This window comes from Carcharhinus amblyrhynchos, chromosome 26 (assembly GCF_965287045.1).
Source record: "Carcharhinus amblyrhynchos chromosome 26, sCarAmb.v2.hapA, whole genome shotgun sequence".
NCBI classification, from domain to species: domain Eukaryota; kingdom Metazoa; phylum Chordata; class Chondrichthyes; order Carcharhiniformes; family Carcharhinidae; genus Carcharhinus; species Carcharhinus amblyrhynchos.
The window spans coordinates 35,164,215-35,189,535 of NC_137349.1; the positions used below are offsets into that span (position 1 = coordinate 35,164,215).

The following is a 25,321-nucleotide window of genomic DNA, read 5'->3' on the forward strand; positions in this document are numbered from 1 at the left end:
AACAGAGTTGAGGAGGAACTTCTTCACTCAAAGGGTGGTGAATCTCTGGAATTCTCTGCCCATTGAAGTGGTGGAGGCGACCACGTTGAATATATTTAAGTCACGGGTAGATAGGTTTCTGATAGACAGGGGAATTAAGGGTTATGGGGAGAAAGCGGGAAAGTGGAGCTGATCCACTTCAGATCAGCCATGATCTTATTGAAGGGCTAGATGGCCAACTCCTGCTCCTATTTCTTATGTTCTTTTGTTCTTATGGGAGCTTCTGATTGAGGTGTACAAAATTATGAAGGGAATCGATAGGAAGAAATACTTCCCCTTAGCAGAGGGGGTTAATAACCAGGGGGTGTAGATTTAAGTTAAAGGGCAGAAGATGTGGCAGGGATTTGAGGAAAGATTTTTCACCCAGAGGATGGTTGGGATCTAGAACACACTGGCTGAAAGGGTGGCAGGCGGCCACCTCACAATGGTGGCACTGTGGTTAGCACTGCTGCCTCACAACACCAAGGTCCTGGGTTCGATTCCCAGCTTGGGTCACAGTCTATACGTTCTCCTCATGTTTATGTGGATTTCCTCCGAGTGCTGCGGATTCTTCCCACGGTCTGAAAGACATGGTGGTTAGGTGCTAAATTCACCCTCAGTGTACCCAAACAGATGCCATAGTGTGGCGACTAGAGGATTTTCACAGTAATTTCATTGAAGTGTTAATATACTTGTGACACTAATTTTAAAAAAAATTTAAGGAGCATTTAGATGAACACTTGAAATGCCAAGCATACAAGACAAGGGATCAAGTGCTGGAAAATGGGATTAGAATAGATTGGTATTTGATGGCCAGTACAGACGTGATGACCAAAAGTTCTCTTTTTGTGCTGTAAAACCCCTATGACTCTATACTGTAACAGTAGCTAACTCAGCACTGTCTGCATTTGAACCTGGGTTTGGTTTGACAATTCATTGCCTAACCAGTGAATATATCATATTCACTAACTTCTATTGTAAATCTCAGCAGTGAACCAATATTTCTACCATTGTCTCACCACCTGTCAAGCAAAATTGTTTAACAATAAGTTGAAGTCCAAGAAATGATGGGTGGATATCAATGAGGTTTCAGGTTAGGGGAGGGAGAGACGGATATCATTGAGGCTTTAATTCCACAGAGAGATGGACAAATAGAGGTTTACAGCACAGAAACAGGCCCTTCGGCCCAACTTGTCCATGCTGCCCTTCTTTTTAAACCCTTAAACTAGTCCACATTTGACCCATATCCCTCTATACCCATCTTACCCATGTAACTGTCTAAACACTTTTTAAAAGACAAAATTGTACCCACCTCTACTACTACCTCTGGCAACATTTAACCTCTTATGTGTGGAAAAAATTGCCTCTCTGGATCCTTTTGTATCTCTCCCCTCTCACCTTAAACCTATGCCCTCTAGTTTTAGACTCCCCTACCTTTGGGAGAAGATATTGACTATCCAGCTGATCTGTGCCCCTCATTATTTTATAGTCCTCTAAAAGATCACTCCTCAGCCTCCTACGCTCCAGAGGAAAAAGTCCCAGTCTGTCCAGCCTCTCCTTATGACTCAAACCATCAAGTCCCGGTAGCATCCTAGTAAATCTTTTTTGCACTCTTTCGGGTTTAATAATATCCTTCCTATAAAAGGGTGACCAGAACTGTACACAGTGTGGACACAAATGTGACTGAGACCTTGATTCCAAGTGAGGGAGGAATCGAGGTTCACTCATATTCACTCAGCCATCTGTTGAGTCCAATAAACAGCTGAGTGAATATTACTGAACTTCACAATACTCCGGATTTATTCCTGTATTAGTTTAAAGGATGGTTGCTGCAGAGAAAGTGCCTTGTTACAGTTTCATGACGAGCGGCTATTTCCTTGCAGGGGGAGCAATCTACTTGTTGCTGTTTTAAAGCCAGAGCACATTCTCCCATTAATATTTCTTGAGGGAATGTATTGCTTTGTGAGGAGATGGAATGTTATTGCTCTGTTTCTCAATCCGAATGAGGAATTATTGGCATGTCTCTGTTTCCGGATGGAGGGCTATTATTGTCTTATTAGCAATGTTGAGAAAGGCAATTAGGCATTGATTTACAGTGATTAAACTGTGAAGCCCAATGGGCTGTGCGTGCGCACACGTGGTAGTGTGTACATGTGCACTGGCATGTGTGTATTTGCTGGCGTATGTGTGTGTACATACATTAGTGTATACTTATGTTTGTGCGTGTGTGTCGGTACACTAGCATGTTTGTGTGTATGCTGACGTGTGCACACGCATGTTAGTGTTTGCACATGTCAATGTGTGTGTGTGCATTGGCGGGTTTGTATATGCTGACGTGTGCACTGGCATGTATGTGTGCACACGTTAGTGTGTTTGTGCATGTGTTAATGAGTGTGTATGGGTGGAATTTAATGTAGGCAATGGGTGTGTCTCCTATTGACTGAGGGGCTATGGCAGCCCCTCTTTCTGGGAAAACCCACGGTATCAAGACCCAATCAGGCACCTAACTGGGTAGGGGCGGCTCTTGGCCCACCCCTCCAAACACTGCTGACCAGTCAGAGGCCAGCAGCTCTTCATTGCTTGGCAATGCCCCCTGGGCAGGTGGTGGCAGCAGGCAATCCCCAGGCCCTGGATGGCAGATTGACACAGGCACAGCTGGAGTTGGTTGGAAGAGGTTCATTTGCAGGGGCAGAGCTGGTCGCCCTTCACAGCCCTCCCCAAACCAGGCACAGAGCGTCTTTGAACAAGGGACCCCTTTAGAATCCCACAAGCAACCCTGGCAGGGTTTCCCTTTTGGCCTTCCTGTCTGGCAAGCCCCCAGCCCACTGCTGTGAATACCAGCGATGGTGGAATGAGGCACACGGAGTGGGGGGGGCGGTGTCATTCATTGCCCACCCCAAGGGCCTCAATTGGCGTCAGGGCAGGAAGGCTGCTCAAACGCTCTTGTGCCCCAGACTGAATCAGAGCAAAGGTGGGCCCCCACCTGCTGCCCCCTCCCACCTGATTAAATGCTCCCCCACCTCCAAACCCGCCAAAGAGGAGAGCATTCAATGCCACCCTGTGTGCGTGTATTTTATGAATGCACGTGGTGTGCATGTACACGTGTGCATACATGTGTATGCATATATGTGCTTGTGTGTGTGTGTGTGTGTGTGTGTGTGTGTGTTAAGGAGAGGGAAAGCTAGCTTCCATTTTGTTTGTTGCTGGTGGAATCGCCAGTACCCCAAGGGTTACAGCTGGGCAGCTGTGGCACACGTGCAAGAGGCAAGTGAGCAATGGATCCTCCTGTTTTAATCGAGCTATAAATGAGGGACTCTATTCACTGCCTGTGAATGTTCCATGGAGAGCCTCTGTCCTATTTCCTGGAGTAAGAAGCCCCACAACACCAGGTTAAAGTCCAACAGGTTTATTTGATAGCAGAAGCCACAAGCTTTTGGAGCGCTGCCCCTTCATCAGGTGAGTGGGAGTTCTGTTCATAAACAGGGCATATAAAGACACAAACTCAATTTACAAAATAATGGTTGGAATGCGAGTCTTTACAGGTAATCAAGTCTTAAACGTACAGACAATGTGAGCAGAGAAAGGGCCAAGCACAGGTTAAAGAGATGTGTATTGTCTCCAGGCAGGACACTTAGTGAGATTTTGCAAGGTTACAGATAGCATGATGTGAACCCAAGATCTCGGTTGAGGCCGTCCTCATGTGTGCAGAACTTGGCTATCAGTCTCTGCTCAGCGACTCTGCGCTGTCGTGTGTCATGAAGGCCGCCTTGGAGAATGCTTACCCGAAGATCAGAGGCTGAATGCCCGTGACTGCTGAAGTGTTCCCCAACAGGAAGAGAACACACTTGCCTGGTGATTGTCGAGTGTTCATTCATCCATCGTCATAGTGTCTGCATGGTCTGTCCTTGTACCATGCTTCGGGACATCCTTTCCTGCAGTGTATCAGGTAGACAATGTTGGCTGAGTTGGTACATTGGGGAGACCATGCAGACGCTACGACAACAGATGAATGAACACAGCTTGACAATCACCAGGTAAGTATGTTCTCCTCTTGTTGGGGAACACTTCAGCGGTCACGGGCATTCGGCCTCTGATCTTCGGGTAAGCGTTCTCCAAGGCGGCCTTCACAACACACAACAGCGCAGTCGCTGAGCAGAGACTGATAGCCAAGTTCCACACACATGAGGACGGCCTCAACTGGGATCTTGGGTTCATGTCACACTACCTGTAACGTCCAAATGTGCCTGGGCTTGCAAAATCTTACTAAGTGTCCTATCTGGCGACAATACACATCTCTTTAACCTGTGCTTGATCCTCTCTTGACTCACATTGTCTGTACCTTTAAGATTTGATTACCTGTAAAGACTCGCATTCCAACCATTATTTTATAAATTGAGTTTGTGTCTTTATATGTCCTGTTTGTGAACAGAACTCCCATTCACTTGATGAAGGAGCAGCACTCCGAAAGCTAGTGACTTATGCTGCCAAATAAACCCGTTGGACTTTAACCTGGTGTTGTGGGACTTCTTACTGTGTTTACCCCAGTCCAAGGCCAGCATCTCCACATCATATTTCCTGGAGAGCAGAAAGCAGAGGGGGAGAGCAGGAGCAGTGTGCATTCAGACTCGATCTCGGAGATTTTTGTTAGGTGCTAATTAAAGGAACATCAGCCCAGGAATTGCCACTGGTGACAACAGGTGATGGGTGCTGACTGCAGCCCAATGACGTCTATCTAGCTGTTATTTTAATGGAGGTGCTACCCCAGTTGGGAGGACAAGTTAATGCCTGCGTTAAAATAACAGGCAGGAGAATGTCACACCAGTGTGTTAAGCAGTCATCAGTTAGCACTGTCAACAGAAACTGCTTGCTGATGGACTTCTCTCACCTGCTGCGAGAACTGTGTTGGCTGTTCACTGATATGGAGCCAGATAACCGGATCACTTCGAACCCACAGGTAGAAAGCCCTTCCCTCGCGATTTGCTGATGTTTTCATCCATAACCTGCAGCACCCCTGCCCACCCCAGGGTGTGTGTATGTGTGAGTGTGTGTCATCTGCAATGCTTTCTGGTGAGTTCCCAGGTTGGTGTGGAGGGGCGGAATTAACTGTGTTGTCACGATTTTAGTACGTTGCACCCCGATGAGATGAGAAACACATTTTTGTGCTGCGTTTGTCAAATCCAAACGTGTGGATGTCACACGTGTGAGAGTGTCTCTAAATGATATTCACAGGGAGACACGAGGCGGCAGGTGAGATGGAGCAGGTCCGATAACAAATTGTCAGAGAACAAACCTTGGCAGCGACCTTCCCTATAAATACTGGCCGGGCACCTGTTTTTATTTACAGCCCCCCGCCTGTTTTAAAGGTGGGCCTTTGATCTCGGACTCCATCTGTGTAGCAGTACTAGAGGAACCACTGTGAGGTGTAAGTGTGATCCTTTCATTTCTCAAGTCCCACAATGCTCCAAGCATCAAACTACTTCAATTTGCAGCACAGAAACGGGCCATTTGGCCTAGCTACACTCTGCCAGGGTCTATGCTGCGCTCCAGCACACACCCCCCCACCCCCCCAACTTTAGTTAATTTTTTTTATTCATTCGTGGGACATGGCCAGCATTTATTGCCCATCCCTAGTTGCCCCTGAGAAGGTGGTGGTGAGCTGCCTTCTTGATCGCTGCAGTCCACGTGCTGTGGGTTGACCCACACTGCTGTTTGGGAGGCCATTCCAGCATTTTGACCCAGTGACTGCGAAGGAACGATGATATATTTCCAAGTCTGGATGGTGAGCGACTTGTGGAGGGAAACTTGCAGGTGATGGTGTTCCCATGTCCTCGTTCTTCTAGATGGAGCTGGTCATGGATTTGGAAGGTGCTGTCTAAGGATCTTTGGTGAATTTTTTTGTAGATAGTACACACTGCCGCAAGAAAAGCGAGAGAAACAATGAGACTGGGAAGAATGTGAAGGGGTTCCACGGAATGTTTGATGGGAGCAGTTTTGTTCTGGAAAACTTCTGAGTACAGTTCAAGGGGAAGGAAATGCTGGAGTTAATGGAATAGGCAGTGGGCCATGTACAACCCCACCAGAAACTGAGCACCAAACATCAGAGGAGAAAGGGGCGATCAGTAAAAATGAGGCTATGATATTGTTGTTTAAAGTTTATTTACTAGTATCACAAGTAGGTGCACATTAACAACCCAATGGAGTTACTGTGAAAATCCCCCAGTTACACTCTGCCACCTGTTCAGGTACACTGAGGGAGAATTTAGCATAGTCAACGCACCTAACCAGCCCGTCTTTTGGAGGAAACCAGAGCACCTGGAGGAAACCCACGCAGACACGGGGAGAACATGCAGACTCCACACAGACAGTGACCCAAGCCGGTAACCGAACCCTTGAACTCTGTCATTTCTATGGATGTGTTCACCTGTTTACTTCGAGTAGGCTCCATACCACAATAACTGGGCGGCACGGTGGTACTGTGGTTAGCACTGCTGCCTCACAGCTCCAGAGACCCAGGTTCAATTCCCGGCTTGGCTCACTGCCTGTGTGGAGTTTGCAGATTCCCCCCATGTCTGTATGGGTTTCCTCTGGGTGCTCTAGCTTCCTCCCACGCTCCAAAGATGTAGGTGGATTGGCCATGCTAAATTGACCCTTAATGTCAGGGGGATTGACTGGGGTAAATGTGTGGGATTATGAGGATAAAGCCTGTGTGGGATTGTGGTCGGTGCAGACTTGATGGGCCGAATGGCCTCCTTCTGCAGTGTAGGATTCTATGAATAATGACACAGCAATTTATATACACTTACTAAGCATTCTTAGGGTAACGTAACCAACACTAATTTTCATCTGCAGAGACAAACCCCTCTAGAACCTGCCTTGACACCAGCGATGATATAAGGGGACTCTGATAAAATCATAGACAGGAATGTAAAGCAACTTGTAACAGTGGCAGTTCCTCGTTGCAGCACGTCTCCTCTGCTAGCCCCACACTGATACAGGACAGAGTCTGACCACAGGCTACTGTCAGCGTTTCCACAATGCAACTGCCAGTGCGGCGCGGGGACATAAAGTAACACGAAAACTGAAGGGAGAAGGCAATTTGTGATGTTAAATACCATGCCGTTACAACGCAGGCAGCTGTCGATAAAAAGCCTGATTCCAATAATACAAAAATCCCTGCGTCAGCGTGCACTTCCTGTCAGCATCTCCCATTATAAATTCCTGTGACAGCGTGTATAATGGAAACTGTCGAAGTTTAACCTGTCGTGCTGTAATTATACCCTAGGCCCACTCACCGAGGTGATAGGGCACACCGCAATTGGCAGGAGTGTGTAATTACAGCGCCACAGACTTGCTTCGGCAATTTCAATTATTAATACTGAGAGGACTTTGTAACAGAGAGACAAAAATAAGAACGGCAGGTACGACTTCAAATTGGGGACCAATTAAACTTTCCCACAGTTACCCCCACACACCCCCAAACTCTTTAACCCTGTTGTATCAGAAGATTGATGATTTGGTCTCAACTAAGAAATAGGAGCAGGAGTCGGCCATCTAGCCCTTCGAGCCTGCCCCGCCATTCAATAAGATCATGGCTGATCTGAAGTGGATCAGTTCCACTTTCCCGCTTTCTCCCCATAACCCTTAATTCCCTTGTCTGTCAAAAACCTATCTACCCGTGACTTAAATATATTTAGCGAGGCAGCCTCCACCACTTCAACGGGCAGAGAATCCCAGAGATTCACCACCCTTTGAGTGAAGAAGTTCCTCCTCAACTCTGATCTAAACTGCGCCCCCCGCCCCCCCCACCCCACCCCTTATCTTGAGGCTGAGCCCTCTAGTCCTGCTGTCCTTTCTAAGCGGGAAGAATCTCTCTACCTCTACCCTATCCATCCCCTTCATGATCTTATGCGTCTCTATAAGATCCCCCCTCATCCTTCTAAACTCCAACGAGTACAGACCCAGTCTATTTAATCTCTCTTCATAGTCTAACCCCCTCGTCTCCGGTATCAGCCTAGTGAACCTCCTCTGCACTCCCTCTAAGGCCAATATATCCTTGCGCAAGTGCGGCAACCAAAACTGCACACAGTACTCCAGCTGCAGCCTCACCAGTGCCCTGTACAGTTGCAGCAAGACCTCCCTACTTTTATATTCTATCCCCCTCGCTATAAAGGCCAACATCCCATTCGCCTTGCATGACTTCACAGGACATCAGCTAGTGTGTGTGCGTATAGATATCTAGGGCAAATGTCTATCTGCATGTACACGATATTAATAAAAGTCCTTGCAATTTTGTTTTAGCAAACCGATGCGTTTTGATCTAAACCATGTCGTAATGCAAGGACTCAGCTAGGGGAACCACTGGGAGAGGAACAATAAAATCCCAAATCCCCATTAACCTCTACTCATTTGCTATTCTGCAACAAAGTCTCGATACTAACAATAATTTATTCCCAATGCCCACGGTGTTAATTTGTACAGCAGTGGCTGTCACTTTGCTCAGTCCTTCAGTAAAACATTTGAACTTCGTTGTAACTCTTAATCTGTATTGAGAAAATACATTCCCCTTTATTAGCCGCGATCACCATCGTGCTTTTGTGTTTCATTCAGTGTGAGCTCATGTGTCACTGGGGTCCAGAGGCCATCTATTCATCCCGCACTTCCCTGGACTTCCCTGACGCTGCTCCCTCTTGTAGGCCCAAACAGGAATGTGAGGTCCGCTCAGGAATCTCACCCCATTTTGTTGCTTTCTTTCCTGAGTGGAGCACTGGGCGATGGTAGAAGTGGTGATTAACCGGCCCCCGTCAACGCTCCATGCGACCACGCTCCAGCAAGAATCACTTCAAATCAATTAGGAGCAGACTGGAGCTGATTCTTATTCTCCTCCTCCTGCCATCAGTCACACTTGTCATGAGCAGTCGGCAAGAACAGGAGGGCGCTCGACACTGTATCGAGCTGTAGATATCTTTGTCCTGTAGTTAGTGGGGCACCTAAGTGTAGTTTATTATTGCAATAACTCTTCGGAGACAGAAGTTCCTTCACCAAAACCTCTTCATTTACAAACTCTAACAGCAGTACACAGCGTGTTAGCAGTTACAAGGCTACTCCCGGGGGTATGAGAGAAACTGACACTCTCAATTCTACAAGGCAAAGCCTCCCTTTAATTGGATCTGTAATCAGGGATTCATACTCCAATAGGCCCAACCTCAATGGCCTGATTGAAATCATTACAATTATTAATATCACAAGTAGGCTGACATTAACACTGCAGTGAAGTTACGGCGAAAATCCCCTGGCCGCCACATTCCGGCGTCTGTTCGGAAACACTGAGGGAGAATTTAGCGTGGCCAATCCACCTAACCAGCACATCTTTTGGAGACCGGAGGGAACCCACGCAGACACGGGGAGAACGTGCAGACTCCACACAGACAGTGACCCAAGACTGGGAATTGGACCCGGGTCCCTGGCGTTGTGGGGCAGCAGTGCCAACCACTGTGCCACCTCAGTCAACAGATTCAAGAGAAGTGACGGGCACGAGAGGTGACAAAAATAACAGGAAGGAGATAAACAATATAAAATAGCCATTTTCTTTATCACTTTCTAACCTTCTCCATCTCAATGAAATATCCGGACCAATGACCTACCTTGCACACAACTTACTGGCTGTGTCATTGATGTGTTTGCTGTAGCGAGATTGGAATTGGTTGGCCTCAGTATCTCACCGGCATGTCGCCTGCCTGGAAAGTGTTGATTTCGATGTGACTCTTAGGCTGTGCTCTGGTGAGTTTCTTGCTGACTCACACACCACAGCTGGGAAATGGTGAGCACGTCCAGGTAACGACTGCAGTCGGGCGCCGGCTGGCAGTTAGCTTGTTGGTGCTTTGCCAACAAGTGGCCTTGACAGGAACAGCTGGAGCCTCGGTTAAACCAAGGATCTTAATGTAAGGCAGCCCTTGTGGTCATCGACTGCAGCACATTCCCTCAATGTCACAGCCTGACTTCACCATGTGCGATCAAATATCCTCCAGTGGAATGGGCTTCAGCAGCTTGCAAGTCGAAGAATGACCCAAAAAAACTGTTGACAATTTAAGTATTAAGTACACAAAGATAAGCACTGCAGAGAGGTTACTAAGTACGCCAGCTGGTTGGAAAGCGAACCTCAGTTATGATTGTAACACTGCATTAAGTTTCAATACTCTGAGTTTGTTGGGTGTCTGGAGTGAGAGGAACAAGAGGAAAAAGTAAAATCAGGAAACTAAGGCCATTTTCACTTGCAGGAAAAGGATGGACAGTCCTTAACCAGCGACATTCAGAGAACAGAATTCAGTAATTAGCTCATTAAAGAGAGTCAAGCCAGCACCGACTTCTAATTTCACTCACAGAGCCAGCAAGTGTTAGTGTTCAGGGAACCTCAGAATCAAAAGATGGAAAGGAACCTCCAGGCCAGCAACAAACCGAGACCAGAACCATTTTTTTTAACTCATTCATGAGACATTGGTGTCGCTGGCCGGCATTTATTGTCCATCCCTTGTTGCCCTTATCCAGAGGGCAGCTGAGAGTCAACCACATTGCTGTGGCTCTGGAGTCACATGTAGGGCGGACCAGGTAAGGGTGGAGGTGGCACCGTGGTAAGCACTGCTGCCTCACAGCGCCAGGGACTCAGGATCAATTCCCAGCTTGGATCACTGTCTGTGTGGAGTTTGCACATTCTCCAAACTTCCTCCGGGTGCTCCAGTTTCCTCCCACAGTCCAAGGATGTGCAGGTTAGGTGAATTGGCCATGCAAAATTGTCCCTCAGTGTATCCCAACAGGCGCTGGGGTGTGGATTTTCACAGTAACTTCACTGCAGTGTTGATGTAAGCCTACTCGCGACACTAATAAATAAACTTTAAAGGACATTAGTGAACCAGATGTGTTTTACTGACAATCAACAATGGTTTCTTAATTCAAGATTTTTTAAAAAATTCAAATTCCACCATCTGCCATGATTCGAACCCAGTTCCCCAGAACATTAGCTGAATTTCTGGATTAATTGTCTAGCAATAATACCACTGGGCCATTATTTCCCTGATACCAGTAGCACATCAGTGATGGAGTACAGAGGAGACTGGTGTCGTAGACACTGCAGCATTTGAGATGTGAGGCCAGCCATGGAGGCTGAGAATCTTGAGGGATCAATGTTAATTTAAGCTGGCTTTCCTGTGTGTTTAAATAAAATGACAACTGTACCAATGTTCCTTTGTGCAGTTAATTGATTTCAGATAAATTATATGACAGAACAGTCCAAAGACAGAGGGCGATAGCTGACAGACACCAAGCTTACACCAAGGCAATGCTGCTGGATTCAGTCCTAATGGCTGATTGATCCTGGCGATATTCAACTCACGCAGGGCCATCCTGTTTTAGTAAGGCATGTTCTGCATGGTGTATGTGCCTAGGCACCAATAAACAACCAATGATTTGATTTGATTTATTATTGTCATATGTATACAGTGAAAAGTATTGTTTCTTGCGCACTATACAGACAGAGCATACCGTACATAGAGAAGGAAAGGAGAGAGTGCAGAATGTGGCGTTACAGTCACAGCTAGGGTGTAGAGAAAGATCAACATAGTGCGAGGTAGGTCCATTCAAAAGTCGCTGGGAAGAAGCTGTTCTTGAGTCAGTTGGTACGTGACCTCAGACTTTTGTTTTCCCGACAGAAGAAGGTGGAAGAGAGAATGGAAAGAGCCTCCTTTGAGTGCTGTGAACAAGTTGAAGCACAGATGCATTGCAAACATGTCCAAAACCAGCACTTTGTGTTTTGAGCAGAATCAAAATATTTTACCTTAATTGACATATGTGGGATGAAATAAACCTGGAATTATGGATAACTGAAAGGCCCAAATCTGAATTGTCGGGATCAGCAGGATTTTGTACAAAGTTAGTGGATACGCAGGAGCCAGAATCTAATCAGAGAGTTTGAATGACTTCTTTACAGAATGGAAAACCCAGGACAAATGAACAAGTTGCAGTTCCTCTGAGGAATGTGCTAGTTTATGTACGGTACGATGGATATTGGGGCCGAGTGTCAGACTATAATCCAACTGAGGAGTTTGGATGGTTTTGTGCTCCAGAGACAGCGAGGATCCACATGAGGGACTCAGTTAGACAAGAATGAACACCTGAGAGTGGATTACATACAGATATGAATCTTATTTAGGAGCTCAGATGGTTTATATGTAGAATAATGGATAAAAGCAGAGTGAGTTACAAGATGGCATCTATTTAGGATCTTCCAGTAGTTTGTGGCACAAGACTACAAGGTGGTAAATCTCAATAATACTAACAATAACCACAGTAATCATAAATCTTGCACATCACAGGCCCCATTCAGGAATACGTTCTGTTTTCAGGTGAAGTTTTTCCTTCACTTTATGCTTTTGTGTCTGAGAGATCAGCTACGCAAGGCTTAATTAATTATGGATTCCCAAAGGACTAAGTCATGTAGATGTGCTTGATACAGCGCACAGACCAGGGGATCTCCTGTGCTACAGATCTGCCATCAGGGGCCTTTTGTGGACGGTTTTAAATTCATTCTTCTCAGAGCCAGCAAGTGTGCAGCATGTCTTACCTTCCTGGACCTCTCCTTTCCCCTTTAGTCTGCTGGCTTTTTAAACTTAATCTCGGGATTCACCTGATGACATGCTTTATCTCGTCTTCACTCGTATTCTTTCTAACTCTTATTATTAAAGTTTGTTTATTCGTGTCACAAGTAGGCTTACATTAACACTGCAATGAAGTCGCGTGAAAATCCCCTAGTCGCCACACTCTGGCGCCTGTTTGGGTCAGTGCACCTAACCAGGAGACATGGGGGGTGAATGTGCAGACTCTGCACTGGCAGTGACCCCAGCCGGGCATTGAACCCAGGTCCTTGGCGCTGTGAGGCAGCAGTGCTAACCACTGCGCCACCGTGCCGGCCTGGTGGTGTTGCTAATTATGAGCCTTGGCCATTCATTGGGATATGCTTTGACTCGGGGGGAGAAAAGAAGATGACACCATCAATTAGTTCCTGGTGGACCTTTCAGCAGCACCTACCACTCACTCAGCTGGACACCATGTTGGGGTACCACGGCGATGGAGCAGTAGACTGAGGCTGTGTTGAGTCTCACTGCCCCCTGTGGGTTAAATTGTTTGGGGAAGATTTTACAATCGCGGAGTTGGAGCAAGCCATTCGCTTCTCCGCCTAATGACTCTCACCCACTGGCAACTTAATTTTGCTTTTGCCGTTGTGATGAATCTGTGTTTGGCCAGTCCGCCGTGATTCAGGGAGGCGATGCGCGGGGAGTTGCGAGGACCACGTCGGGCAAATTGTGCCTAGTGCTGCATTAAATTGAATGAGAAACCTTGCTGTTCATTTACATACAGAACTGCATCGTTAATCAGGACAGCCGTCTGCCAACACTGTCATTACCTCAGAACTCAATTTGCTTAACTGGGAAAAGCTATTACGAGGAGAGCTGTGAGACCTCAGTGACAGATCTCCTCCACCCAATGCTGACTCACTGCAGTAGACGTTAACTTTTCTGCAGAGGTGGAAAACTGGTGGCAGCGTAAGGACTAGGCTGCCCATTGAAGGTTGGCTAGGAAACCAGCTCCGGGTGCGAAAATGGCCAATCAATCCACAACTGCCCATTCTCCACCACTCGGAACAAGCAAAACCTTTCCTTCAAAGAAGATGTCCGTTCCCCGTCTCTCCTGGGGAAGGGGTAGGGTTGATTAATAGCTGTTAATACCTTCACTCTTCGTGTGGTTTTTCTTTGTGTCTGAACCTAGCTGGCGAGGGTCCACAGGCTATTTGATAGCAATAGCCGTCAGCATCAAACCAAAACTATCTACAACTAACCCAACACAGCTCTGACAAAGGTTCATCCAGACTCAAAACGTTGGCTCTATTCTCTCTCCGCAGATGCTGTCACACCTGCTGAGATTTTCTAGCATTTTCTGTTTTTGTTAACCCCCCACATGCTTCCCAGGGCAGGAGAGATGGCAGCTTAGTGGTAATGTCACTGGGCCAGTAATTCAGAGGCCCAGCCTCAGGCCCTGGGGACACAGGTTTAAATCCCACAATGGCAGCTGGTGGAATTTAATTTCAATTCATTATTTAAAAGAAACTTTTTCTGGCAATCATCAGAAAACTAATCACCGGTGATGGTGGCTGTGAATCTATCGTCGAATGTCATAAAAACCCATCTCATTCACTAATGTTCTTTAGGGAAGGAAATCTGCATGTAACATGGCAACCTCTAGATGTGACTCCAGACCCACAGCAATGTGGTGGCATCTTAACTGTCCTCTGCAATGAACTAAAGGCCACTCAGTTGAAGGGAAATCAGAGATGGCAACAAATGCTGGCAATGCCCATATCCCATGGAAGGAAAGAAAAGATGTGGAGATACTGGCATTGGACTGGGGTAAACACAGTAAGAAGTCTCTCAACACCAGGTTAAAGTCCAACAAGTTTATTTGATAGTAAACCCACAAGCTTTTAGGGTTTGCCCCTTCTTCAGGTGAGTGGAAAGTTCTGGTCTCAAACAGAGCATATAACAGCGCATACAGTTTACAGAATACTGATTAGAATGCGAGTCTTTACAGCTAATCAATTCTTAAAGGTGCAGACAATGTGAGTGGAGGTAGCATTAAGCGCAGGTTAAAGAGATGTGTATTGTCTCCAGACAGGACAGTAAGTGTGACATGAACCCATCCTCATGTGAGGACGGCCTCAACCAGGATCTTGGGTTCATGTCACACTATCTGTAACCCCCAAGACTTGCCTGGGCTTGCAACATCTCACTTACTGTCCTGTCTGGAGACAATACACATCTCTTTAACCTGCGCTTAATGCTACCTCCACTCACATTGTCTGCACCTTTAAGAATTGATTAGCTGTAAAGACTCACATTCTAATCAGTATTCTGTAAACTGAGTGTGCTGTTATATGCTCTGTTTGAGACCAGAGCTCTCCACTCACCTGACAAAGGGGCAAACCCCAAAAGCTTGTGAGTTTACTATCAAATAAACCTGTTGGACTTTAACCTGGTGTTGTGAGACTTCTTACGAGGAAAGACCAGGATTATAAAAAAGAACAAGAATCAGAGTAATTTTGTTGTCCACCAAAGCCAACTGACTCTTTGCAGTGCCCTCATTGAGTTCTGTCAACCCAGAATAATCCATGGATTAATCCTAGCCCAATTTGTCTATGCTGTCCTTTTTTTTAACCCCTAAGTTAGTCCCAATTGCCTGCGTTTGGCCCATATTCCTCTATACCCATTTTACCCATGTAACTATCTAAACGATTTTTAAAAGATAAAGTTGTACCCAGCTCTATTACTACCTCTGGCAGCTTGTTTCTGTCACTCACCACCCTCTGGACACTTTTGTATCTCTTCCCTCTCATCTTAAACCTATGCCCTCTAGTTTTAGACTCCGCTACCTTTGGGAAAAGATGTTGACTATCTAATTGATGTTTGTTCCTCATTATTTTATAGACCTCTATAAAATCACCCCCAAGCCTCCTATGCTCCAGAGGAAAAAGTCCCAGTCTATCCAGCCTCTCCCTATAGCTCAAACCATCAAGTCCCAGTAGCATCCTAATAAATCTTTTCTGCACTCTTTTTGGTTGAATAATATCCTTTCTATAATAGGGTGACCAGAACTGTACACGGTATTCCAAGTGTGGCCTTACCAATGTCTTGTACAATTTCAACAAGACATCCCAACTCCTGTACTCAATGTTCTGACCAATGAAACCCAAGCATGCTGAAACCCTTCTTCACCACTCTGTCCATGTGGAACTCCGCTTTCAAGGAGCTATGAACCTATATCCCTAGACCTCTTTGTTCTGTAACTCTGTCCAATGTCCTTCCAAGAGCTATATCTAACTGCTTCTTGAAAACATTCAATATTTTGGCCTCAGCTACTTTCTGTGGTGGTGAATTCCACAGGCTGACCACTCTCTGGATGAAGAGATTTCTCCTCCCCTCTGATCTAAACGCTCAGACTCTCTATCCTCAGACTGTTTCCCCTGATTCTGGCCACCCCCACCATTGGGAACATCCTTCCTCCATCTACCTTGTTTAGTCCTGTTAGAATTTTATAGGTTTCTGAGGTTCCCCTTCATTCTTCTGAACTCCAGTGAATGCAATACTAACCGGCTCAGTCTCTCCTCATACGTCAGTCCCGCCATCCCAGTCTGGTAGGTCTTCTTTCAAACAAAAGTTTGAGGGAAATGGAGAAAAATGAATACTGTTTCCACGGCTTGAACCTCTCTGACTGAGCCATCTGTGGCACAAAAGCAATTCACTTTGCAAATCATTCTCAGCCTTTTGCAAGTGACCTGAATTTTGCAGGGTCCGCACATTAATGCGAAGCGAGCTGAAAGGGCTAGTCATGCATCTTGGGAAAAATGGAGCTAAATGCAGTGCAAAAGTAGCGTAAAACCCCACTTGGAACGTGCATTGAATCATACAGCACAGAACGATATCACCCAGACCATTGTACCCCTGTCAGCTGTTTGAATGAGCTTTCTACTCCCGTAACCTTGGAAACCTTTCCTTCTCTGAACGCAGTGAGTCTGATTCCTTTTTGAAAGTTATTAAATTGACTCCCATATCCTGTTCAGCTCAAAGGTTCCAGAACGTGGAATTTAGCTTTTAACTTCTGGGGAAAAATTGACCATTTCCTCTGCTCTCAATCATTCCAATTTAAAATGGTAGGTTTGATGACTATCACTGCATGGCTTTAGTTGATCCATATAATTCATTGGCACCAGATGTGGCTTGTGTTTGCAGCACTGTTAATATAAAATTGCACCCTTTAGGACAGTATATCTTCGGTATTCTTGTTTTTATTCCTCTATCTGTGGGTTTATCTATCCCGTGTCCTGTTATGTGAATCCCTCTATCCCTCCCCAGTCTCCCTTTAACTGCCTTCTCTGTTTATGTAGATATCTATCTCTCACTTTCCCAGTCTCTCTGTCTCTCTCCCTGTTACATCTTCCCTTTTCCCTCATTCTGTGCGTATGGGATTTGCCGATGCTCTTCCAGGTTGTTTTGTTGCCCTTTTCTTCTTGGGTTATGCTAATCTTCTGAGACAGGCCCTTGGGATTGAAGATGACTTTATTGCGCTCCTGTTTGATGGATTCTGAGATGGCTGGTAAGTCCAGTGCACCATCTGCGGACCCTGTCCCATTGAGAGCAGCTGATTCTTGAAGGGTCGGGCAGTTGAGATGTTTGGAGGTTTGTGCCATCTCTCTGGCACCTCAACCTCACCGCTGCATCCTCTCTGGAGTAGTGTTTGGTGCCTTCCTTAATAAACCTCTTCCATTTTCATCCATCGTGAGTCAGGGTCTGGTGTGAGTCAGTGAGAATGTTTGAGCTCATCCTGGGGACAATGACTCAGGAGGACAATGCTGCACTTTTTCCGAATAAAACTGATGTAAAATAGATCTTTTGATGAAGGAGGGAGCCTCAGGTCTACGGAGCTTCCATGTGCTTAGTAGCCCTGTTACAGGTTTGATCATGCACGTCACTTTGTCGATGTGACAGTATAGCTCCCATCTCAACTGAGGGGATGGTGGAAACCCGGAATTCTCTGCCGGAAAGGCTGGTGGAGGCAGCAACCCTCACGCAGTTGAGAAGCACTTGGATCAGTAACATAGCAAACAAAACTATGGAGCAAATGGGATTAGGATAGGTGCCTGATGGCCACTGCAGACACGATGGACTGAAGGGTCTCTGGGCTGTAAAACTCTGTGAGTCTAACAAAATAGCATTCAAGGAAAATATAATGCTTGTGCAGCAGTTCCGTTCTTATTTGATAGAAATTAAATGTTTATTGCTTTATTAGTCTAATGGCTTTTGGATTAATTGCTGGTAATGTGTTTTAAATTTCAGTTCCTGACAGACCCACTCTGTCAGCCCGTCTCACTCAGGAGAACACAGCCGTCATACAGTGGCAGCCTCCCTCCGCGACATTTGGTCAACTTCTAGGGTATCAGCTTCAGTTTGGGCGCGCGGATGTCCAGCCCCTGTCAACGCTGGAGTTCTCTGACCGCGAGTATCAGTATGTGGCCCACAGCATGCACAAGGGTGCCACGTACCTGTTCAGACTGGCAGCCCGAAACAGCGCCGGCCTCGGGGACGAGGCTGCCACCCACCTCACGCTACCCGAAGACGTTCCCAGAGGCTACCCGCAGATCCTCGAATCGGCGAATGTCACCACCTCGTCTGTTCAGTTTGGCTGGCTGCCCCCTGCCTTGGCGGAGAGGAATGGCCTCATCACAACGTACACTGTGTCCTACACACAGGCAGGTGCTCAGAGCAACCCCGTTGAAGTGTCCACCAGCTCCTCCCAGACTAGCCTCACACTCAACAACCTTAAACCGGACACCAGATATGACATTAAGATCAGGGCACAAACCAGTAAAGGCCCTGGTCCTTACAGTCCTGCTGTTCAGTATCGGACCATGCCATTGGATCAAGGTAGGGGTTATCTATTGCCTTGTCATCCCAGGTGGCGGTGGGGCAGTTGTGGGCTTGGTACACTCTCTTCCACTTACAGTCAACTGCGTCAAACCCCAAGGTAAAATATGTCAGGTCTGCTGGGAGCAAGCTGTTGGTAGCTTCAGAATGCTTCATTGCTCGTGCAGGTAAGGTCATCGTTTGGGGAACACCAGGTCACACACAGTAGAGGTGGTCCTCAGTGGGATCTACGCTCCACGCTACAAACACAAACACACAGGTAGGAATGACTGCTGTTCTGTACTTCTGACTTTGTAGCGAGAAGCAGTTAGTCCAGATACTCTAGAAGACGGGTAGGCCGCAGGCTGAGGAGGCCAACGTGGACATCTGATGTTGCTTCTGTGCCCAGTTTACCAGATGAGGCATTGACCAGCTGATCCTGCAGACCTGGTAGTACACTGTTGGTTGGGGCAGCAAAATATTGGTGATCACAAGTTTGCAGTTTATTGGTGGGTCAATGGTGGTACTTCTGTAGCCCAGGTTAAGGCGTCATGCAATGAGGTACAACTAAAGAAATTGAATATTAAATTGAATATGTCTATAAAAAAAACCCCAACTTCCTGAGAGATTGAGAAAATCCTCCAAGTGCCGTATTTCAGCGCTGATGTGTTCAGTCGATCTTGTTTGGGGGCGGCCCTTACAGAAAGCTGGTGTCTGTTCACATGGTCGTGGGATCGTTTTCTTTTAATTTGCCTTCTTTTTCAGCAGTTTTCCCTAAAAATTTCCGAGTAAAGCTTGCAATGAAGACCTCAGTGCTGCTCAGTTGGGAGATTCCAGAACATTACAACTCTCCAATTCCGTACAAGGTAAGTTTGCCTTTGTGGCAGAGTCCTCTTTATCCCGTTGGCATCCACCTTTGGTGCAGCAACACCGTGGCAGTGATCGCCCTACTCGAGGATCGTTCCCAGGCCCACTGCTCGGCAGAGTAACGGGAGGTGTGGGGTTGCTGCCAAAGGAAGAGAATGCCAGACCAAAAGCTCTGTTGTAGTGAGGCCCTTTCACTCGCTGTGTAGATACTGGGCTGATTCTGTCTCCAAATGACATTGCCTTGTTTTGCCATCAAGGCAGAACAAACCCAATCCCATCCCAGTTGCTATCCCTCAGCGAGGTAATGACGAATGGAGTTTAACAACATCCTTCCAAGGTTGACAGTAGGTGATGTGAAACTGGTCTCTGAGCGACGTTACAAGCAGCACAGAAAGATGCACCTTACTTATTCCTAGAAGAATGAAGGGAAGGCTAAGAGCAATGTCTTTGTGTAAATGGATATTAGGACTGATAAACTGTGTTGTTGAAAATAGTGTATAAACAGAATCTCACTGGAGTTTGAGCCCAACCCTGAGCCTTAGTACAGTTCCATTGGCCCCACATCTAAATGCACACAGTTCTATTGATCCTGACTCTTAATGGACACAGTTCTAGTGGCTGTGAATGGATATGGTTCCATTGACTTTGATTCTTAATGGATACAATTCCATTCATTCTCACTGTTGTTAGCTGTACAGGCCCGGATTCTTGCACACCCTAGTTTAATCAGTAAAATGTTCATTGAACGGACGGCACAGTGGTTTGCACTGCTGCCTCAGAGCGCCAGGGACCCGGGTCCGATTCCAGACTCGGGTGGCTGTCTGTATCCGCGTTTCCTCCGGGTGCTCCGGTTTCCTCCCATGCCCCACAGCTGCGCAGGTTAGGTGGACTGGCCATGCTAAATTGTCCCTTAGTGCCAGAGGGATTAGCAGGGTAAATATGGGGATAGGGTCTGGCTGGAATTGTGGACAGTACAGGCTCATTGGGCTGAGTGGCCTCCTCCTGCACTGTAGGAATTCTATGATATGTTTAATTTTTACATGAGTACTTTCAGTAGCAATGCTGCAGTGAACTGATTAAAATTTCCAAATTTAGTAATGATTTTAAACTTAGTATATTTTCAAATTATTTGATGGGATATGGCAAGAACATCCCTAATTGCCCCTCAGCTAAGTGACTTGCTCAGCCATTTCAGAGGGCAGTTAAGAGCCAACCACATTGCTGTTGTCTTGGAGTCACGTGTAGGCCGGATCAGGTAAGCAGATTTCCTTCCCTAAAGGACATTAGCGAGCCAGATGGGTTTTTCTAATCAGTGATGATTCCATGACCACCATCACAGACTAGTTTGCAATTCCAGATTTAGTTAGTTGAATTTAAATTCTAAGAGCAGCCACCAAGGGATTTGAACCCATGTCCCCAGAACGTGACTCTGGGTTACGTTAATGGAATTCTGGGCTCTCGTCCAAGAATGCCTAATGAGGCTTGGCTGGGAGCCCATAAGTTCTTCACGATGTTCTGATCCACAGGGAATGCATTGCCTGGGTGACAGTGAGTCTCTCTGTTCTTTACTGTCAGTTGCACAATGTCCATTTACACAAGGTGAAGAGGTTTCAAGTCCTCGCAGTTTCTGCTAATGATACTTCAAAGGATCTGGATGATTGATACTTTTATTGTGTGCAGTAAAAAAGAGTATTTTTTAAGAAGGTGGAAAGTTATCAATGAATGACATTTTTGAAACAAGCTTTTTTAACACATCCTACTGTCACTATTGGTTCTGTATTGTGTATAGTGGGTGACCGGACAAGGAAGTAGCTTGTCGTGGGGGGCATGAAGTGCCATAGGGGCTGAGTGGGGGCTTTAATTCACCTGGGAGCACGGATGGGGCTTGGGGAGTGTGTAGAGTTCAAGGGGTGAGGGCTAGAAGGCCTTTTTTCATCATTAACTGGGACAAATTCCCACAGCACTGTTGCAACAGTTCATCTCAGTCCTTTGCCGCCCATCTGAGAGCATTTTCCCAGGGACGCAGGCCCAGCTGCAGCCCGCACGCACCCCTTTTCAGAACCCCCACCTCTCCGGGCACTTTCTCCCCAGCCGGGCGAGTAGGCCACGCCTGGAATTTTCTCAACTCCCACTGTCCGTCGCGAGGATGTAACTCTAGCCCTAACTGAGGGCTGCCGTTATCAGTGTTGGTACCTTACGGGTGTGTGAGGCGGGCAGCAAACTGGGAGGGATGCAGTGCTGCAAAGCAAGCTCACATCTGTGGTTCCTCAGCTGTCCAAAGGCTCGCCTGCAGGTACTGCAAGCAGTTAGAAAGGTAAATGGAACCTTGCAAGGGGAATGAAATGGGAAGGTTTTGCTTCAGTTGTGGAGAGAATTGGTGAGACCACAGTAGCCCCTTTTGCACTGTAGGGTTTCTATGATTCTATTTCTATGGTTCGCATCTGGAGGACTGGTCTCCTAATTCAAGAAAGGACAGAATTGCATCTGAAGCAGTTTGGAGAGGTTCAGTTGACCGATTCTTGGGATGAAACGGTTATGGTTAGATCATAGAACCCTACAGTGCAGAAAGAGGCCCATCGGCCCATCAAGTCTGCACCAAATGCAATCCCACCCAGGCCCTACCCCCATATCCCTACATATTATACCCACTAATCCCTCTAACCTACACATCCCTGGACACTAAGGGACAATTTCTTAGCATGGCCAATCACTCTAACCCGCACATCTTTGGTCTATGGGAGGAAACCCACGCAGACACGAGGAGAATGTGCAAACTCCACTCAGACAGTGACCCGAGCCGGGAACCGAACCCAGGACCCTGGAGCTGTGAAACGGCAGTGCTAACCCACTGTGCTACCGCGCCGGTAAAGGTTGGACAGTGAGGTCTTGGTCTCAGCCCTCCCCTCAGTGACATACCCCACGGTTAACCCTCACTGTGAAACCTCCCACTCGAGCACAGATGAGGCGCCAGTGAGCCTCCGATGTCTGTAGCCGGAACCGTACCCCCCAGCAGGGAGCTTGCTCCCCTCTCAGGGGAGGAGAGAAGAGTCAGTGTCTGCGAAATGCCCCAGACGGCCCACAGCCGACTTGAAAGAGGAGCAGAGACTTCAAATTAGTTTGAGTAATTATCCATGAAATAAGATAACCACCAGAAAGCAATAGAAAGTGAGTGTGGATGTCAGAAAATAGATGTGCTGATAGACGACAGTCTGTCGAGACAGTGGGAGGGATACCAGCAGACTCGGTCAAACATCAAGGGCAACGTAAGTAATATTCCATTAACACTGCGGATGAGAAACATCGCAGTTTGGGATTATTATAAACCTGTGAAGTTGCCTTCTGCTTTGGGAACACTGGTAAAATCAGCACTTATTTTGTCCTGATTCGCAGGAACACAAACATCTCATATTTGAAAATTGTACTGTGCCTGGGGATCGCCTCCCCCTCGCCTGGAGCAGCCGGTTTCCAAACAGTTATTATCACCCGCAAGCTCGGGGGAACACGAGAGCTGTCAAACCCCGTCAAAGCAAAACGACAACAAAGCATCTGACCATAACGCCTACCTCACTGAAGGCTCCGACTCCCTCCGAGGGCACACGTAACCCTCCCAGATCTATCCCAATACCACCCTCCAGGCGTGAGACTTGCAGTTGGGAATCCACAAGTTATTCAGCCGCAGAGGACCAAGCCCCATCCTGTCTTCATCTAATACACCACGTTCCACAGGATTGCTGGTCGCAGCTCTGGATTGGGAACGATGGCCGATTATCTTTATCCCTCTGTAGTTTATACCCAGTATGTACCCAGGTTTATACCCAGGGTGAAAAGCTGCAGCATTACACGGTGCAGAGGGACCTGGGGGTCCTTGTGCATGAGTTGCAAAAACTCAGTCTGCAGGTGCAGCAGGTGATCAAGAAGGCGAATGGGATGTTGGCCTTTATAGCGAGGGAGATGGAATAAAAAAGTAGGGAGGTCTTGCTGCAACTGTACAGGGCACTGGTGAGGCCGCAACTGGAGCACTGTGTGCAGTTTTGGTCCCCTTATTTGCGAAAGGATATATTGGCCTTGGAGGGAGTACAGAGAAGGTCCACCAGGCTGATATCGGAGATGAGGGGGTTAGCTTATGAGGAGAGATTGAATAGACTGGGCCTGTACTCGTTGGAGTTTAGAAGGCTGAGGGGGGATCTTGCAGAGACGTATAAGATAACGAAGGGGCTGGATAGGGTAGAGGTAGAGAGACTCTTCCCGCTTAGAAAGGAAACCAGAACTAGAGGGCACAGCCTCAAAATAGGGTGGGGTGGGGGCGCAGTTTAGATCAGAGTTGAGGAGGAACTTCTTCACTCAAAAGGTGGTGAATCTCTGGAATTCTCTGCCCATTGAAGTGGTGGAGGCTACCTCGCTGAATATATTTAAGTCACGGGTAGATAGATTTCTGATAGACAGGGAAATTAAGGGTTATGGGGAGAAAGCGGGAAAGTGGAACTGATCCACTTCAGATCAGCCATGATCTTATTGAATGGCGGGGCAGGCTCGAAGGGCCAGATGGCCTACTCCTGCTCCTAGTTCTTATGTTCAGTGAAGTCCAGAAGGCATTGACAAGGTGTCCCATCAAAGGTTACAACACAGAGTAAGAGCTCATGGTGCAGTGGGTAATATACCAACAGATGGAAGGTTTGTTAGCTGACAGGAAGTAGCTAGGTCTTTTTCAGATTGGTCACAGTGGAGCCACAGGGATCAGTGCTGGGGCCTCAAGTGTTGACAGCTTATATCAATGTCTTGGATGAAGGGATCAAATGTATGGTGGTTAAATTTGCCGCTGACACAAAGGTAGGCAGGAAAGAAAGTTGTAAAGAGGACATAAGGAATCTGCAAAGGCATCGTAGAAGAATCATAGAATCCCTGCAGAAGGAGGCCATTCAGCCCATTGAGTCTGCACCAACAATTCCATCCAGGCCCTGTCAACGTAACCTCACATATTTACCCCACTAATCCCTCTAACCTACACATCCTGGAACACGAAGGGGCAGTTTTGCATGGGCAATGCAACGAACCTGCACATCTTTGGGCTGTCGGGAAAGCAGAGCGCCCGGAGAAAACCCACAGAGACACAGGGGGAACGTGCAAACTCCACACAGAGTAACCCAAGCCGGGAATCGAACCTGGGTCCCAGGAGCTGTGAGGTAGCGATGCTAACCACTGTGCAGCCCGTAATGGGACAGGTTAAGTGGCTAAGCTTAACTTTGGCAGATGGAGTGGGAAAATGTGGACTCGCCCACTTTGGCAGGAAGGATAGAAAAGCAGAATATTATTTAAACGGAGAGAGATTGCAGAACTCTTGACGTACAGAGGGACCAGAGTGCACTGGTACATGAGTCACAAAACATTAGGATGCTGGTATAGCAAGGAGGGCAAATGAAACCTTGTTGTTTATTGCAAGGGGAATGAAATGGGAATGCTTTGCTTAAGTTTTAGAGGGAATTGGTGAGACCACATCTGGAGTACAGTTTTGGTCTCCTAATTTAAGAAAGGATATAATTGCATTTGAAGCAGTTCAGAGACAGTTTGGTTGACTGATTCTTGGGATGAAGGTTTTTTTTATGAGGAAACGTTAAGATAGTTTGGGCCTGGATCCATTGTGGTTTAAAAGGAGGAGAGATTATCTTACTGAAACGCAAAAGAACCTGAGGGGACTTGCCAGGGTGGATGCTGAGAGGGTGTTTCCCTTATGGAAGAAGTTAGAACTAGGGAACATAGTTCAGAAACAAGGAGTGGGATTTACACATGGGTCCCGCCACTGTCAACGGGATTTCCCGCTGTTTGCATCTCCTGCTATCGAGAAGCCCTCCGCAGGCGCTCGCTGTTGGCGGGACCAGACAATCCTGCTGGCTGGCAACAGCTGGAAAATCCCACCCGTGGGGTTTCCCGTTTAAGACGGAGGT

The 25,321-nt window shown here is 47.0% G+C and overlaps 1 protein-coding gene across 9 annotated transcripts in view; it reads left to right on the forward strand.

The window, feature by feature from the left end:
* The window catches only part of LOC145358780 (receptor-type tyrosine-protein phosphatase delta-like), a 517,644-nt gene that overhangs the window by 354,843 nt on the left and 137,480 nt on the right, over positions 1-25,321 (forward strand). For 5 of the 9 annotated variants that reach the window (XR_013889502.1, XM_080213067.1, XM_080213059.1 and 2 more), the window contains 2 exons: positions 17,949-18,536; positions 19,281-19,381. Coding sequence is in view for 8 of the 9 variants with exons in the window: in XM_080213067.1 (XP_080069193.1) it covers positions 17,949-18,536; positions 19,281-19,381 (689 nt within the window). In the remaining variant the exon portion in view is untranslated. The remainder of the gene's footprint in view (positions 1-17,948; positions 18,537-19,280; positions 19,382-25,321) is intronic. The other 4 variants (XM_080213061.1, XM_080213065.1, XM_080213063.1 and 1 more) reach the window with 1 other exon arrangement.